The sequence below is a fragment of the Arachis ipaensis genome, chromosome B3 (assembly GCF_059453495.1).
Source record: "Arachis ipaensis isolate K30076 ecotype BB chromosome B3, ASM5945349v1, whole genome shotgun sequence".
Lineage (NCBI taxonomy): Eukaryota > Viridiplantae > Streptophyta > Magnoliopsida > Fabales > Fabaceae > Arachis > Arachis ipaensis.
Window position 1 is genome coordinate 68165001 of NC_142438.1, and position 17518 is coordinate 68182518.

At 33.6% G+C, this 17518-nt stretch overlaps 4 protein-coding genes and 1 pseudogene across 5 annotated transcripts in view; 1 reads left to right on the top strand and 4 right to left on the bottom strand.

Annotated features, from left to right (window-relative positions):
* The window catches only part of LOC148570982 (uncharacterized), a 1711-nt gene extending 317 nt beyond the window's left edge, over nucleotides 1-1394 (top strand). Inside the window, exons 1-3 of the mRNA XM_088508869.1 lie at nucleotides 1-115; nucleotides 210-496; nucleotides 577-1394. The exon at nucleotides 1-115 is cut by the window's left edge and continues 317 nt beyond it. Coding sequence (XP_088364995.1) covers nucleotides 1-115; nucleotides 210-496; nucleotides 577-1182 — 1008 coding nt within the window. The 3' untranslated portion in view covers nucleotides 1183-1394. The remainder of the gene's footprint in view (nucleotides 116-209; nucleotides 497-576) is intronic.
* Nucleotides 1395-1430: 36 nt separating this feature from the next.
* Nucleotides 1431-3316, bottom strand: LOC148570983 (syntaxin-71-like). 2 transcript variants are annotated; one of them, XM_088509492.1, is made up of 6 exons: nucleotides 2665-3316; nucleotides 2522-2590; nucleotides 2374-2418; nucleotides 2077-2139; nucleotides 1902-1978; nucleotides 1431-1782 (listed from the first exon to the last, which is right to left on the bottom strand). In XM_088509492.1, the coding sequence occupies exons 1-6, from the start codon at nucleotides 3181-3183 to the stop codon at nucleotides 1770-1772; spliced, it is 786 nt and encodes a 261-aa protein (XP_088365618.1). In that variant the 5' UTR covers nucleotides 3184-3316; the 3' UTR covers nucleotides 1431-1769. The 2 variants fall into 2 exon arrangements, with proteins under 2 accessions (XP_088365618.1, XP_088365619.1); XM_088509493.1 differs by lacking the exon at nucleotides 1431-1782 and having other exon boundaries at nucleotides 1898-1978.
* Nucleotides 3317-3985: 669 nt separating this feature from the next.
* On the bottom strand, nucleotides 3986-4678 carry LOC148570984 (uncharacterized). Its single transcript, XM_088509781.1, has one exon. The coding sequence runs from the start codon at nucleotides 4514-4516 to the stop codon at nucleotides 4190-4192; it is 327 nt and encodes a 108-aa protein (XP_088365907.1). The 5' UTR covers nucleotides 4517-4678; the 3' UTR covers nucleotides 3986-4189.
* Nucleotides 4679-6699: 2021 nt separating this feature from the next.
* On the bottom strand, nucleotides 6700-11975 carry LOC148570985 (MLO-like protein 6). The gene is made up of 14 exons (XM_088507181.1): nucleotides 11862-11975; nucleotides 11715-11772; nucleotides 11456-11640; nucleotides 10655-10771; nucleotides 10519-10579; nucleotides 10348-10436; nucleotides 10175-10249; nucleotides 9999-10093; nucleotides 9832-9881; nucleotides 7930-7970; nucleotides 7669-7842; nucleotides 7390-7425; nucleotides 7211-7278; nucleotides 6700-7126 (listed from the first exon to the last, which is right to left on the bottom strand). Exons 1-14 carry the CDS (start codon nucleotides 11973-11975, stop codon nucleotides 6700-6702), a joined length of 1590 nt encoding a protein of 529 aa, XP_088363307.1.
* Nucleotides 11976-13058: 1083 nt separating this feature from the next.
* On the bottom strand, nucleotides 13059-16781 carry LOC148570986 (uncharacterized; annotated as a pseudogene).
* Between the last annotated feature and the right edge of the window lie 737 nt (nucleotides 16782-17518).

A 17518-nucleotide genomic window follows, 5' to 3' on the forward strand; every position in this document is an offset into this window, starting at 1 on the left:
TCTGATGAAGAACTCATAGTTCATTACCTACAAAACAGAATCAGCTCTCGTCCACTTCCAGCTTCCATTATAGCTGAGATTGATCTTTATAAGTATAACCCTTGGGATTTGCCAAGTATGTTCTTTAATTCCTCATCCACTTTGTGTGTTCACTAAATCTTTCCTTGTCATTATAAAGATAGTATTTGCTTTTTCTTGTCATTGTGCAGAGAAGGCTTTGTTTGGAGAGGAAGAATGGTACTTCTTTAGCCCGAGAGATCGCAAGTATCCAAATGGATTGAGGCCAAACAGGGCAGCAGGTTCAGGGTACTGGAAGGCTACCGGAACTGACAAGCCGATTCTCACTTCTTATGGATCGAAGCGCATCGGAGTGAAGAAAGCTCTTGTCTTCTATTTAGGTAGACCTCCAAAGGGGACTAAAACTGATTGGATCATGAATGAGTATAGATTGGTTGACACAATCACCAGCCCCTCCAGGCTCAAAGGTTCCATGCGCGTAAGTTTTCATAAAGAAATATTTGTGCCACTCATTTTTCTTTTCTTTTATTGTGTACTCATCATTCCATGCTCTTACAGTTAGATGACTGGGTACTCTGTCGCGTTCGACACAAAGGCTACTCATCGAAGAACTCATGTGAGAATCAAGATAATCCTTGTGAACCAAACATGCTACCAAATCTGCCAAGGTGTGATGAAGGTTATCCAGCAACAAACATGAACTTTCATGCTGATATGATCACTGATTATCAATACAAAGACTATCAGATCCTAGCTTCTATTCTTGTTGGTGGCCATGTTCCTACCACTGAGAGCATGTCAAGTTTGAACTTGAAGGATGGCAAAGGCAATGATCCAATAACTTCAGTTCATGAAGATGGTTTCCACAGAGAAGATTCTTCTACAACAGTTTCTCCTTTGGACTGTTACTTCAACTCACTGAAAAGAAAATCTAATGAGGATAACCAATATGAGAATCTCATTTCCTTTAACAGGAAGTTGAACATGGAGACCGCAATGGATGATGAATCTTCTATCATTAATGGAGGTTTGAACTTCTACAATCAAAACCAGTCTCAAGATGACATAATATTCAATAAGAGAGCAGCAGAGCCTAGCATCAACTTTCAAGAGCTAAAGCAATCAGCTTTTATAGGAAGATACCCACAATGCTCAAGTGATTGACCATAAGACATATTCAATACTCTCTATTCCACTTGTATATTTTCATGGATATACAACTAAGAATATAGGCCTCAAATATTAAAGTGAATTATTGTTCTTTAAGCGTGGTTGTAATAAATATATATAGAACTTTTCTATATACTCATGAAATTCCTTGAAAACATTGTGAATAATGCTAGCTTGTGCAGAATCTGCACAATGTCATTTCAACTAGAATTTTATCCTACTCAGTAATAACTAATGATAAAACTTGTACAAACAATTTATATTCTTCCCACAAAATAGTTGCATCTTATCTCAAATCATATATATAAGTACAAAGCTTGTTGGTAATTGTTATGTAAGAATAATACCCCCTTCCATGCAAGAACTTCCTCGCTGATCAACCACAATAAACAATGGTTAGCTTACTCCTTTTTCTGTTGTGTGTGTGTGTTGGGGGTTATGACATATCAGATATGACAAAATAATACATCAAACAATTACATAAAAAAAATAGTGTTGACATCCTCCAGCAGGTGAATGATAATGTAATGTGAAGCCATGATACAACGGGTACAACAAAGCGAAAAGAGTTTGAGATCATATCACCTCAGTTGACTGAAACAAAAGAGACATTGGTTTGTTATGATGAATACAAAAGCATCACAAGGTTTGAAATACATAGGTTTGAATTTGAATTGGAAAAGCATGGGAGGATTGAGGGTAAGAAGGCTTACTTGTATATATAGAGAACAATGCTGATAAGAATACAGAGCAGAATGATGTCAATGAAGAAATTTTGAGTAGACCTCATCTGGAGAAGAAATTTAAAAAATAAAAAGATAAATTATTCACTGGAAACTTGAACCCTTTTTTCCACAAAGAAAATTGCAATTAATCACGTTGGATTACCTCAGTGAGACTTTGCTTCAATCTTTTGTTAGTGTTTCTCACATCAGCTGTTGCCCTATTGACCTGTATGATCAGGCCATCAAGACACCATATCATTCATTTGTGACATACAAAATAATATAAATAGAAACTCACATGCAGATATCTTCGTTTGAAATTGATAGTTAAAAACTATTAAATAACAATTTAGTCAAATATATTAAATCATTTAATTGTTCTCGGTTATCAACTGCATGTAACACAATTGTATACAAGTTTTCACCAATAATATATATATGAGAAGTTTTTGTTTGTTACCTTTGTGTCAATTTCGTCCATTAGAGGAACTTGCCTATCCATTTCCTGAAAATAGTTCAAGGGAAAGAGAAAAGCAAAAGAAAATGGTTATCATCTTGGAAATCTATCATCTCCAAATTAAAAAAAGTAGGGTAGATTCATAACAAACCTCACTCATGTCATGAGCTAGATTTTTCAAAGTATCCAATCCCTCCGATATGAAGTCAAGACCCTCATCCTATACAAATAAAAAATGTGAATAAGGCAATGTTGCTTTGTACACCATAAAATAAGGAATGAATGGTGCATTGCCTGTTTGATCCTGCGCATTTCATACTCATTTCTGAACTGACTGGATTCTTCAGTTTGGTCGAAATAATCAGTGCCGTGATGCACGTCTGAATCAAACTTGATGTTGGGCTGCGATGTCCATCCTCCTCCAGTTTGATTGACAGTGGTAATACCATCGGGTATTGCTTGGATTCTTTCTGGCAATGCCAATACAAGATCCTCACGGATCGCCAAATCTTCGTCTGTCAAACCTTTAACCTTCTTCTTGGCCAATTTGCGGAGCTTGGGAATCTCGTCCATGAGTCTACCCTTGGCGCGTCGAACCTCCGCATTCATAGCAGCAGCAGCTGCTCTGTTGTTCTCTGCCAAGGCAGCATCCGATTTCTTGAGGGCGGCTTCGATGGTGGAATCAACGGTGGCGTAGAGGCGAGCGAAGGCGTCATCACCGTAGGCATTGAGTTCCCGCTGCTTGTCGAGGTCGTATTTGTCGTATTTGCTGCATATGGAGTCCACCCGGAACAGGATGTCTACCACCGTCATCTTCTTCTTGTTGAGACGAGAGACGAACGTGAAAGGTTATGGTGGTTGTTGTCTCTGGTTTTTGTGTTTGCGATAACAATGCAATAACATTAAGCGTTCCATGTCAAACTCAAAATGAAGCGTTCACCGCACACAACGGCACGCTGCCAACTGCCAAATGCCAAACACCACCTTCCATCTCTATATATGTCACGCCTTCAACGACCAACAACAAATCCTTCTTTCTTTCTTTTTTGCACTTTTTGGCTTTTGTATAGTGTGACACGTGTACAAAATTAATAAGCGGTTGAATCTCGTATAACAAAGTTTCTGTGCCCAAAGAAGGGAAATGAAATCCTTGGCTCATTTATTTTGATAGTTGGGCAGGTGTAGACTTACCCACTAAGAATCAATGTCATCCAGAATTACGTACTCTATAGTATAGATGCCACAGCTAACAAAATTAATTGAGCATTCTATAACTTGCCTTTCAGACTCAGAATTGAGAAACTAGCTGCTTTCTTAGCTGTGCAGCATTTAATGTTGAAAACCAGATCTTATGTAAGTTAATTAATTGATGAACTCAACCATTTCATTTCAAGTTCGCAGAACAACAAACTGGAAGTGAATTGTCGCCTAATTTCAAGCAATTTTATAATTTGTCGTATTTGATTGGGACACGAGAAACGGTTTCTTCCAGCGTTAGATAAAGATAACATGATTGCAACAATCGCGAATAACCAAGCGAAGCTCGTCGATTTGCACGGAATATATACAAGTAGAGTGTAGATCGGCAAGAAGTAATCATTTCACAGCTGCAAAATTAGCAAGTCTAATTCAAAATTAAGCCCACGGAAAATTTACAGCATCCAGAAAAAAGAAAAAAAGATTAACCCTGTTAAAGCGAGAACATAAAACGCAGCGTTGAATTACAAAAAGGAGAATCGAAAATCAAGCTCTTAATTAGGGCACGGATCACAAGAAGAACAAATTCAAAGGAGATCCGATCGGATCGGAAGTTGAAGGATCAAGCGTTGGCGCCGGCTTTGTAGCGGTACAGCTTGCCGAAGACATGTAGGGCGGTGACGAAGCCGATGAAGCAGAGGCTCATCACCAGCACCACCGTCGGCGATATCTTCAGTCCTGGCGCGTCGTCCGTGTAGAACCGGAGCATGTTGCTAGGCCCTCCACCGCCTCCAACGCTGCCGGAGCTGTTTCCGCCTGTGCTGCCTCCAGCTAGGCGACGGCGACGCATGCCGGCAGTGGCGGCAGCGGAGCCGCGGGGAGCCATGACTCCCGGGCGGGTGGTGGTGGCAGATGTTGCCGACTGAGATTGAGAGGCGCCTCTTGCCATGTTTGGTGATGACGAAGAAATCCGTGTAAGAGAGAGGGAGAAGTGATAGAAAGGTGAAAAAAAATAGAAAGAAAAAGTGAATGATGAATGAGGAGACGGATTCCTACTTCTTTGTTAGTTAGAATGGTGTGTAATGAAATACGGCTTTATTTGCATTCTTTTTTATTTATTTTTCTCTCTGTACTTATCCACTCTCTTACCTGCTTATGAAATTATAATCAACCATGTTAGGTTAGGTTTCATGTATACAACCATTTATGGGCTGGTTAGTTTATAAAAATATTATTTGTATAATAAAAATTAATATTTATAAATTTATATATATTATTTTATATATTTTAATATGTATTTATATAGATAATGATTTTGTGATGTTTTTTGTACAAATAATAACTAAGAAAAAAATTAAAGATAAGTAAAATTTATTTTCTTTGGCTAGTATTTTTAATTATTAGTTTAATTCTTTTAATTTAATAATTTAATAATATATTTTTAAATATTAATAATTAATTATTGTCAAAAAAATAATAAATTTTATTAATTTTCTCATATTTTTTAATAATTAATTTATATATTAATAGAATTTGTCTGATAAATAAATCGATAGTTTGTTCCTATTATTTTATTTATTTTTAAAAAAGAGAGTATTAAAAAATCAGTATATTTTATAATTTATAATTATTAATTAATCATAAATAATATTTTTAACGTGTGAGATTTCATTTAATAATAAAAAATTACTAAGTGCAAATCATATTTTGATAAAAGTCCTAATGCTAGACTTTCTCTTTTAAAAATTGATATCAATTTAATGACCTAGATATCGGCACATGCCTAGATGTGTGTTTTGGCTTTGCCTAATGTTATCGAAATCGATTTGGGAAAACAAAATTATAATCCTCACTAATCAATTTTATAAAAATATCATTCTAATTCAGTTCAAACTAGGCCAATCTGTTTGCAAATTGCCTGAGCTTGAGTCAATTTGCTCCATATGAATATATCTACGGTGGCACTAGTAATCTAAAAGTGGATAAACATTTTCTTATGTCTATAGTGGATATAAACCAACGCTCAACTCTCTAAAAAGAAAGTATATATAACTTGTGAAATGCGTGTTACAGAAACATAGAAGTGATGAAGTACAAAATGGTAGGTTGTACATGATAACGAGTGAGCAATACACCATTGATGAAGATCAGAGATGCAATTATTAGAGGTTGTGAGGGCGGAGATGAAGAGGTGGGCCATGGGAGGCACGAAGACGACGCATCGTACGGTCATGATTATTGCAGATGTGGTTCTCTTGTATTTCCTCCATGCACTTACTAACAAAGTGAGATATTGCAATCCACATCAAAACAAGTAACAACAACATCATCGCATACTCTCTCACTCTGGGGAGAATCATTGATTTAAATAAGTACAACCATCTTCACAATTAACGTGGGCGCCCTCTGGTCTCGTATGGAGCTGAAAAATCAGGGCTTGTCTTATTTCAGTTTCCCTTGCCCACGGTTTTTCTCACCAAAACCCAATCTCTCTAATCATCATTTCTTCTATTTATCTTTTTTGGTTATATAAATGTTTGATAACAAACAAAAATTAGTAAAAAGTAATTAGAATTTATTTTATTTAATATTTATTAATTATTTTTAAAATTAATAAATCTTAAATAAAATAAATTTAAAATTTTTTTTGTTGTCTAGCATAATTGTTTTTGTTATTAATTAAAAATTCTGTTAGATATATATCAATAACGATAGAGACTAAAAAGATAAAAAAAAAATTTTAATTTATCTTATTTAACATTCATTGATTCTAGTAATAATTAGTTAATATTAAATACGATCTAAAATTAATAAATATTTTAATTTTTTTTTAACAATTTATGTTACATAAACCCCCCAAAAAAACTCTTTAATATATTTTTATTTAATTGTTAAATTTTTTGGACGAATAATTTAACGAAAAATACAAATTTATGGAAGATGAATCAAAATCAAAATGTACAAGAATAAAAAACATATTTATGCCTTTCTGAAAGATATCTAAGAGCTCTTCTCTATACACTCATATACATCAACTAACCATAATTTGTTCCTTTCTCTACATCGTTTAAGCAAAAAAAAAAAAAAAATCCGAATTTCCAAGTCATATTTCCTACTAAGAATCCTCCAAAATTACTTGCTGGTTTCAATCTGAATTTCATGTTGGGGCAGTGGTAGATCTGAAGCAACATGTACGGAATTGGGCTCTTTGAGATTCTGGTGTTGGTGATGGGCCAGATGGGCCATTTCAATTTCGTGGTGATGAGATGAACTGGAAAAGGAAGACGAAGAAGAAAAACAAGAGTGGGCCCTGGCCCCGTTGGAGGACGAAAGAGAATCAGCGTCGTAAGAGTGGTTTGGAGATGGAGTTGTGGTTTGAGAGAAGGAGGATCCACCACGGTTCTTCTTTTTTATGTTTCTCTTGGCGCTTTGGTGCCAATTCCTTAAAGCAGATGCTACTCTTTCGTTGAATATGGTGGGCTTCATATTTGAGCCCATCTGTGTCACCAGAGCATAGAGTGGAAGAGTCACGTAGCTGCAAAGTATTTGAACCAATATCCTGCCCAATTCATTGTATTATATATCCATCCATCTTAATTACTATATAACCATCAATATCATTCATAATTTGTTACTCACTCACCCCATTGAGATTTTGATAACCACATCCTCTGTTTTCGATTGGAAACATGATTTCATTCCAAATTGAAGCTGAACATTAAATAATATTCAACCAATATTATATCATTACGTGCATACAAAAAATTAACTATTAAACTAATCCAAATAATATATCAAAAATATAAATTTCTGAGGCCTTACCGCAGTCCAAGAAAAGAAAGCAAGCTGAAAAGCGTTCTGTTTGGATAAACAAACATATACACACCCATTGGTTATTGAGGTATACTATAGTATAGTACAGGACAGTATAAATACGTAAGTATATGAAAATATTTCATAATAAAAAAATTAACTAAAAATAATCAAAATTTGTCTTATTTAATATATATTAATTCTAACAATAATTAATAAATATTAAATAAAATAAATTTTAATTTTTTTTTATATTTTTCTAGTATTATTGAAAATATTTATATGTACCTGAAAGAGTACAAAATTAATGAGGTAGAGCATAAGTTGAGGCTTCTTAAACCAGAAGAGGTTATCACCAGGCTGCACCACCGGTGTGCCTTTTACTATGTCTCCTCTTTCTCCAATTCTAAGACCCATCTTTGTTATTATCACTTGCAACTTGCTTCCAACTACTACAATTATCTGCATTTTATTTCGTTTCATTAATTTCCTCCCTCACATTATTACATGTATGTTTAAATCAATAATAATCACAACATATGTGCTTACAATCAAAGGAACAAAAGGCATCCACAGATAAGAGTACCACCCTGTAATAAGAAGGTTCATGCATAAATGTAGAGTTATATATATATATTTAATAGGTGAGTTCTATGGTAGCATGGGATTAAGTGGCTAAAGGTGGCTAAAGTTTGACTGACTAATATTATAATGACATGTGGCAAAGAGAATCTTTTCATTGAGCGGATCAATGTTTAGCGCAGTAAGTGAGAGTAGGTTACTGCAAGGATATTTGGGAGATTTTCTCAACCAATAACTTTTTTCTGTTACATGGGCCTAGTATGGATGGATCAAAACATGAAATGAAAATTTTGGTTTGGTGTTTCAAAAAAAATGAATATGGTATTTGAAAATGCAATTTCATTTAATAGATATATACTATTGTATTATAATATAAAATTTCATTCATTATTATTTTTAAAAGGGATAAATATTTTTTCTTTCATAAAGAATTATTCGTGTGAAGTCTGTAAAAATGCAAACATACTTTTCTAATAAATCTTTGTTCAGAAATAAATTTGTTTAAGTCACTTATGATTTATGTTAATTTTTTTAATGAGTAATTTGCTCTCTTAGTTTATTATAAGATTGAAAAATCTATTAAAATATGAAATTTAACGGTATAAAATTACTTCATTAAGAATTAATTTGAAATAAATTGAAATGACTTTGTACTATTAATTGAATTCAATTTTAACAAGATTAAGGGTTTATTTGGGTGAATTTTTAAAATAATTATTTTTTTTAAATCTTTTAAAATAATTTGATATTTGAATATTTTATGTAAAAATAATTTTTATTTATCAATTATGTTTAAGTACAAGAATATAAAATACTTATTTATGTATTTATTATGTTAAAAGTATCTTTTTAAGTAAAAATATTTTTTTTTAAAAAATATAATTTTTTATCAAAGATAAAAAAATTCGAACTTACAACCTCTTAGATAAATATGGGGACACTTAGACCATTTGAACTATAGTTTCTTGGCAATATATATATATATATATATATATATATATATAATGATAAAAAAATGTAAATTATAATGATGAGTTACGCTTAAATTCAATAGAAAATTTATTCAAGTGCCTGTGTTGACATAATCACATAAAGATATGCAATCAGGGGTGTGTGAATCATTAAAACAAATTTAAAATACACCAACTTTACTAACAATTTATATTTTTATTGACTCATAAAAATACAATAAAAAACAACAAAAACTATAACTCATTATTCGTAATTTTATTTCATCAGTGTTGGGAATTCCGTCATATATTTTATTTTACTATAGACAATTTACTATTGTGAAAATATAAAATTATAAATAAAAAATAATTTAAATACATTCATAACGATGATTAATTAATTATATATTTATCTAGTAAAGAAGAAAATATCCTTTGTAAGCTATATAATTGCATTTACAAATATGATTTAATACTGAAAGTAATGACATACACTTCTAATTAATTTCTAAGATAAATAACATCTCTTTTTTTTTATAATGTCCTATTCATCTTAGTTTATATTACATTTTTAAAAATTATATTTATTTATTTTTTAATATTTTTAGATATCCAACTATTTTTCTATTTTATGTTTGGTGCATTCAGATTAAGGCCCATATAACAAAAACATATTTTTGGCTGGAAAAATCCCTAAATGTCCTTGTAATAATTTTCTTATTAGTTATCGTACTTGTACTTGTGCTGCAACATTAGAAATGGACAAATTTTTCTTCCACATGTCATTGTGAGATTGGCCGGTCAAATTTAGCCATCCTTAGCTACAGAATTCCATGCCATAAGAGAAGTCACCTATTTAATATGTGTGTTGTGGGTAGTTATTATAACAAGATGTAGTATTATTATTGTATTGGCTTACCATGCGTGTGAAACAGGAGAAACAACACTGTGATGAACCAGATTGGAGGACTGAACCAACAAATAATTGGAAATAAAATAAAAGCACTTAATTATAAATTCACTGAATTAATAATGTATTGGTAGCTAATTGTTAAAATACATATATATAGTAATCATCACATGAACCTGATTTCTACAACAACTTTGAAGTCCTCTTCCAATGTTCTTTCAATGTATTGCATAAAATCAAACTTCTGCTGACTTTGAGGTGCCAAGTGTGCCTACATCAATTAAATAATGCATGAAATAGAGTCATTAGTTAATTATAATTAAAAAAAAATGAAGAACATAAATATATATACCATGACAAACCCATGTCTCAAGGTCAAGTAATCCACTTTAGGTACTGAGCATACAAACTGCCTGAAGAAACAAACCTGCATGCATGCATAATAGAAATAGTAATAAATGTAACAACATATACATAGATACAGAAACTAAGAACAACATGAGACAAATGATGAGTTTGACTTACAATCCAAACGAGAATAGGATTTGTGGTCCACACACTCAAATGTCTCCTCCCAAAGGAAGTCTGCCTCGTAAGTCTGAACTTTTCAGGATCTGTTGTATGTAGTATTCATGAAAAACACAGTAGAATATAATGCAATGTGATGAGTTAGTTTCCTAATAAATAATAACTAACCATGTGAAAATTGATACTCAGGTTTCTTTGTTTCCTCTTCCCATTGTTTCCACCTTCTCATCTATTCATCAAATGTAACAATAAGGTCAGCACAGAAAGATTTAAGATTTAGAATTTAGAGTTATGGGTAATTTACCTTTGCAGTGCCTAAAGCGAGAGTAAATATGCAGTAAAGAACATGAAAAAGAGCGAGCACGAAGATAAATATGTGCAGTTGATGAATGCTTTGAGCAGATACAAGCGCCACTTTACCCTGCATATACATACTCAGTCAATAAATTTGATGTATAATATAGCTGCGTTTGTTTACAAAGACAAAACATTGAGACAGAGATACAGAAATACATAATAGTGTTTGACAAAAGAGACATGAATAGAAATAATGTGTCCAGATTTCAGAGACACTGAATTAATGTATTTTGTGTTTATGCTGACAAGAAGAACACAGAGACACTAACAAAGGACACAACTTATTTTTTATTTTTTATTTCATTATTTTTATTAATTTTTTATAATTATATTTTTCATTATTATATTTTTCATCTCAAATTTTTTAAATAAAAAAAGGAATAAATTGAATTTTCATAAGAGGAATGCTAGGAGGCCAGCAATTTTGATATTTTGTAATCATCAATTGGTCATTAATAATGTTTTTAATGGTGTGAGATTACAGTTAATGGTGGGAGATCAATCACTTTTGTTTTGATGGTTAAGTACTGGCTAGAAAACACAAAAGTTGCTAGCCCCTAGACTTTTCCTTTTCATAATTTGTTCTAATTTTTTCACCAAACAGAATACAAGAACAAAAAAATTTGTATTTAAATTTGTATCTCTGTTCTTCAGTGTCTTGTTCTGTCCTGTTTTTGGAAACAAACGCACCCATATAAAAACATGATACATATATGTATAGATGATAATTGATATATAATAATTGCACCTGATGAGCTGCACATTGATGAGTAGATGATCCAGGGGCTAGTAAAAATACATGATGGTCCTCTGGCTCTTGTTGATGATTACAGGGGTGCCACGTGGCAGCAAGCTTTTCCGGTACACATATCCTCGATATTGGACCTTGTAACACCGTTAGCAGCAGCGATATGAACCCCATTAACATAAGCTCTGCATGCATGCATGCATCATTATTATTATTATTATTAGTGATGATGATGAACTAATTATTAATTAATACATACCAGACTTGATCTTTGCAAGTGACTCGTAGAGAGCTTTCTTGCGCTTCTTCCTCAACCACTGCATGTATGGCAAATAAAAATAAGGAAAATGCATGAAGGAATGAAGTAAAAGTAAAGCATGGTGCATGATTGTTTATGGATACATACTTTTGCTATGAGGTGGAAGATGTGGTCCATGAAAATAGAAATTAAGAGCAAGACAAAGCAAACAAGAGCCACAGCCCAAGTAGGCGTTTCCTCTAAGCTTCTTCCACCACCCATAATACTACTCTCTACGTTCATTCTTCAGAGATCGGAGGAGGACTATACCTTTTATTTATTATATTATCTGAGCTACGTTAGGACAAACAACGGTATTTTATTTTATTCAACTGTATACATAAGGAATGTTGAAAATAAGCATCCAACACATCCAAGGGAATTTTTTTTTACAGTATATCTCCTCTCATCAGGTTAAGAACTATCTCGACAGGTCAATGACTAATTCATTGTAGATCAGAATTCTAATAATTCAAGAGGAAGTATAGAGAGTCAATGGAAAATATCAGATGTTCGATTCAGTAAAATATCAGATGTTTATTATCCCTGGTACCTGGATAGTATGGGTATATTGTGTTTGAGAAATTAGTAGTATTTTATTTTGAATATTCATTTTTTTAACTCATATTGGGTCAAATAAATAGTCCATTGTATACATTATACAAATACTCCATTGACTTTATAAGAAAATTCATAATTCAATTGTTACATGCACAAAGTGAATTTTAGACCCTAATATTGACGTGAACTAATTATTAGACTAACACAACTTGGTTAGAGAAAATTATAATTATTAAACATAGTGCAACAAAATCAAGCTCTTGTCTATGACGCATGTATATCAATAAGCTAAGGAATTGACCAAAAACTTGACTTGGACTGTCTTGCTGAAATCTTGGCGGAATGGCAACTAATTATGCAAATTAAAATAAGAGTCCTTGCATTGCGATCTTATGTTTTTTAATAAGAGTTCTTTCAAATTGATTTACATAACCTTACAAAATATCGAATTTGAGAGCCGTTAAATTATGAGTGAAAATGACATGAACTTTTTTGGTCTGAAACAAATGTGGGTTTTATAGGGCTTCAATAATGTATGTTATTGGGTTTGTGCAAATGTATGCATTGACTTAAAACAATAAAAATATTAAAAGCGACATTGTTGGGGCATTCCGAGAATTGACATAATATTTGCCATGTCAATATAATAATTAATAACAGAAACTCAAGTTATATAAAGAATCACATAATGTTAGTAATGTATCAAACTTTTGTTCAAACGGAATAATTCTAGTTATAAACCATTCAAACACGCCAACTAAAAAGAACACAAATGAAATGATTAAGTACAAGATTAAGAATAAAATTTAAGGATTCAAATTGGCTCAATTGGTTGATCTTATCTTATTTGTTTCCTGTTTTTGTTGGTCAACTTGGTGACCTACTACAGTTGAAAGACTAGGACCCAATATAATGGACAATGATTAATACTAACTTGCAAATTGCCATAAGAGTATTAGACCCATATGTCCTACTCCTGATTAATGTGTATTAACAATTGGAAGCTGATGTTCCAACAACCTATTTTATTACTATTGCATTGCATGGTGAAATCATTTTCAACATTACTAATCACTAATTGTTCCACCTTTCGTTGTCTCTCACCAGCAATATTCCAATGAAAAATGGTCATCTCTACATTATCTACAACTACAAGCCACAATTGTGGTTAATTGATGGAAAAGGCTATTATTTAATTATTTTTTAATTAAAATATATTCTTATTTTTTAAATACACATTTATAATTAAGATTAATTTAAATTTTAAAAATTAAAATTTCTTTAACTTCCTATCCACTTTGTAATTAGTTGTTTTCTTTTTTTATATTTTTTCTCTCTCTATAACACGATTTTCTTATTTCTTCTATTCTTCTATCTTGTTTTTCGCTTCTTTTTTATAGTGGCAGTAATTTCTTTTTCAATTGTAACACATCTAAAATTATTAACTTATATAAAAAATAGTTTTAAAACACATCCAAAATTATAAATCTGAAATTTAAATTTAAACATTAAAAAATAACACATCTAAAATTATGAAGTAATTCACAAAATATTTTTAAAACACATTTAAAATCATAAATAAAAAATTTAAACTTTTGCAGTGGTCGTAATTGCATATATAACAGTGTTGACAATTTGAGGATTGTGATTCTTTAAGTTGTTCTTCTACCTAAATCATTCTCCAATGCAAATTAGGATGTACATGGCATACAAAATCAATGTGATTGAATAACCAAACAGATACATACGGTTAACTATGAATTACTTTTTCTTAAATACATCCAAAATACCTGAGGTCCACTTCCGACGAAAAAGGATTAGCGACGCTGATGAGGACTAACGCGACGAGGAGTAGGACGAAGTGAGATTGCGGACTGAACAGCGAGGAGGAAGGCGATGCCAAGGACGAGCGAGGCGGACGACGGCGTTGCAGAAGAACGGCGAAGCGGAAGAATGGCGCCCGGGAGGACAGCGGCGGCGCCGAGGAGGACAGCGGCGCAGACGAATAATCACACAGACGAATTAAAATTTTCAATTTTGCTGAATTCATATTTTTAGAAGTGTATTTAAATGATAATCTGTTAATAATTAAAAATAATAAAATTAAAACAAAAATTTTAAATTTTAATTTTATTTAGTTTATATTTTAGATGTGTATTCAATTTTAAAAAGACACTAAATTTATTTAAATGTGTTTATTTTAATTTTTTAATTATTGTAATAAAAAGTTGAATATTATACCATTTTTTAAAAATACCTGTTGAATTGTTAATTGAATTTCTTGTCAAATTTCACAAATTTCACCCTTCAAGAAATTAATGCTTTTTTTTTTTCTCTCATTAATCATATATTGTTTGATCTTTGAAGGAGAAATAATCTTTTATGGGCTTTTCAGAATGCACTTATAATAACAGCCTTATATTAGTCTAGGATCCACATGGTGGCCCGGAGTGCTTAATGCATATATGAATATGATACATTATATAAAGCAAAATAATTAATTTTCATATTGATTAAATGAATGATCATTTTAAAAAATTTATGTGATTAGATGATTATATAAAATATTTAGAGAAAAGAACAATTTAGTCCCTGACCTTTTAATCCGAGGACATTTTCGTCTCTGAGCATTGGAAAATACATTTAAATCCCTGACGTTCCTTAAAATAAGACCGATCCGTCCCTTCATCCATGAGCCACCCTCAGAGCGGACGGAAAATGCTGAGTTGGCTTCCCCTATGCTGACCTGGCTCATCGGTGTTCCCACGTGGCAAATAAGTGGGATGGATGTTTTGAAAACGGGACACATTAGTCCCTCTAACACAAAACGACGTCGTTCTGCTCTTGACACATTAGTCTCTGGACACATTAGTTTCTCTACAGGACCTTCCGCAATGTTGTACTTGGAACACCATTCTTTCACCTTGGTTCTCAACTCCTCCCAAAGAGGCAAGCATCTACCAATCAGTGGTCGCTCAGCTTCAATGTCCTGAATCATTCCTCTTATGACCTTCACAATGGAATAAACGGCTTCTAACTCATTCCAAAAGCCCTCGTTGTTAAAATCCTTGATTAAACTAATGAACCCCTGAAGCTGACCAGAAGTATTTACCATCCAATAGTTATGAGCCTCCAAGTTCCTCAAAGCCTTGGCCTTGAACTTGTCTGCAACAATCCCAACACACCTTTGAACAACACTTCCACTGGCACCAGTCACAGTCTCCCACAGAACCTCCTCAGCATAACTGGAAGACACAACTCCACCAGTGAACAAAGCCTTCTGGAACACACTAGTACCATTGGGAAGATTCACCACAAACTTCACCAAATTCTCACCACCACAACACAAACTATACCAATTCATATTCTTCCAACCATCACTAGCCACCTGAAAGAACATGGCATCCCTTATCTTGGCCTCAGACTCAGCCTTGGCCTCACTGAACTTAGCATCAAGCCTTGGACCTGAGATTTCATGCCTCAAAGTATTTGTTGCAGGCAAACCAACCTGGCTTAGAAAAGCCTGAAACTTTCTGTGCTCAATTGTGGCCAGAGACACAGAACCACAAGTCTCACACAACCAATCAGAGAGCAACTCAAGGGCAGAGTTGACCTGCTCCTTACTCAAAGCAGGACCAGGTGAGGTCTTAGGGCTCTTGAGCTTCTTCACACTGTCCTCAAACATAGCCAAAGCACACAAATCTTCCTTCCCACCAGACAGCACTAAATGCTGCTGCTGCTGATGATGCTGATGCTGATTATGATGATGGTGCTGGTTCACAGAGTTACCATGCACCTGAGTGTACCCAATTTCACCACCAAAAGGACCAAACTTTGAAGACTCCACCATTGCCAAGGCATGATTTTGATAAGGAACAGGTGATGCAGGTGAAGCCCTCTTCCTGCTATTGTTGCTATGGTTCGAACCGGTGTTGACCACTGAGATTGGAAGCGGAGAAGGAACCGAACCGGGCCTCAATCCTGTGCTGAAATTGGGAGACAGTACCAAGCACCCTTTCCCTTTATGGCTTTGGTTCGAACCGTGATGAGTGCGTCGAATCGTTTTGTGAGGGCTTTGGCGGCGATGTCATCAGGGGAAGGAAGAGGGTCGGTGGAGTTGGTGGAGTTTGTGGAAGCCATTGTTGGTGTTGGTGTGAAAAGGGTGTCTGAATTTTGTTCCAAAATGGGGTCTTTGAGGTGAAGGGTCAGAACAGGGTGGTTGTTATGGTGGTTGGGGGTGGTGGTAAGGGTGGTGGCGTCACCATTGGGGTGTGTGTAACTCCAGGGCAGAGCTGTGTGTAACTCCAATTCCTCAAGCCCCTCCTGTGTTTGAGGGACTAATGTCCCCAGGGCAGAACGACGTCGTTTTGTGTTAGAGGGACTAATGTGTCCCGTTTTCAAAACCTCCATCTCACTTACTTGCCACGTGGGAATGCCGATGAGCCAGGTCAGCATAGGGGGAGCCATCTCAGCGTTTTCCGTCCGCTCTGAGGATGGCTCATGGACGGAGGGACTGATCAGTCTTATTTTAAGGAACGTCAGGGATTTAAATGTATTTTCCAATGCTCAGGGACGAAAATGTCCTCGGGTTAAAAGGTCAGGGACTAAATTGTCCTTTTCTCAAATATTTAATATTGTCTGTATATCAAAATTAAACTTTTATTTATAACTTTACAATGTGAGTACTTGTGTTTAATTTCTTAACACCCAAGTTTTCAAGAACAATTCAGATAAACTGAAAATGGAATTCAAGTAACATTAGTGTATAATGTTGTGATAGGAATGGGACGTGGATGCCCATTTCCTATATGAGACTTGCATTCTCAAGAGAGAATGAAATTAATGAAGGAGGAAAATATCTTTTCTATATGCTTATAAATAGGAGGTTAACCTCCGTTGTTGTTACACACAAGCAATAAAGCAAAAATATTTCTCTCTCTCTTTACATTATAATATAAATTCTTTCTCTTCCTGTAGTCTTAAGCTATATATATATATATATATATATATATATATATATTAATCATTCTTATTATATTGAGATAGTAATTATAGTGAATATTAATACTATAGTCTTCTTTATTTATTCTACAACACGTTATCAACACGAGACTCTGATCAAATTTTTAGGAAGATTCACGTAACAAATTTTCATTATGTCGAAGCTTTCTCATCATGAATTCAATGCTCTTGATATATCTGGA

Bases quoted from the DNA above. Each gene is read 5' to 3' on its own strand.
- LOC148570985 (XM_088507181.1), bottom strand. From the start codon at position 11,975: ATGGGTGGTGGAAGAAGCTTAGAGGAAACGCCTACTTGGGCTGTGGCT. The intron at 10,580-10,654 runs GTAAATTACCCA...TTTGATGAATAG, and splicing joins TCGCTTTAGGCACTGCAAAG to ATGAGAAGGTGGAAACAATG. The intron at 10,094-10,174 runs GTATATATATTT...TAATTGATGTAG, and splicing joins TGAGACATGGGTTTGTCATG to GCACACTTGGCACCTCAAAG.
- LOC148570983 (XM_088509492.1), bottom strand. From the start codon at position 3,183: ATGACGGTGGTAGACATCCTGTTCCGGGTGGACTCCATATGCAGCAAA. The intron at 2,419-2,521 runs GTTTGTTATGAA...AACTATTTTCAG, and splicing joins TAGCTCATGACATGAGTGAG to GAAATGGATAGGCAAGTTCC. The intron at 1,979-2,076 runs GTAATCCAACGT...TTTCTTCTCCAG, and splicing joins TGAAGCAAAGTCTCACTGAG to ATGAGGTCTACTCAAAATTT.
- LOC148570984 (XM_088509781.1), bottom strand. From the start codon at position 4,516: ATGGCAAGAGGCGCCTCTCAATCTCAGTCGGCAACATCTGCCACCACC.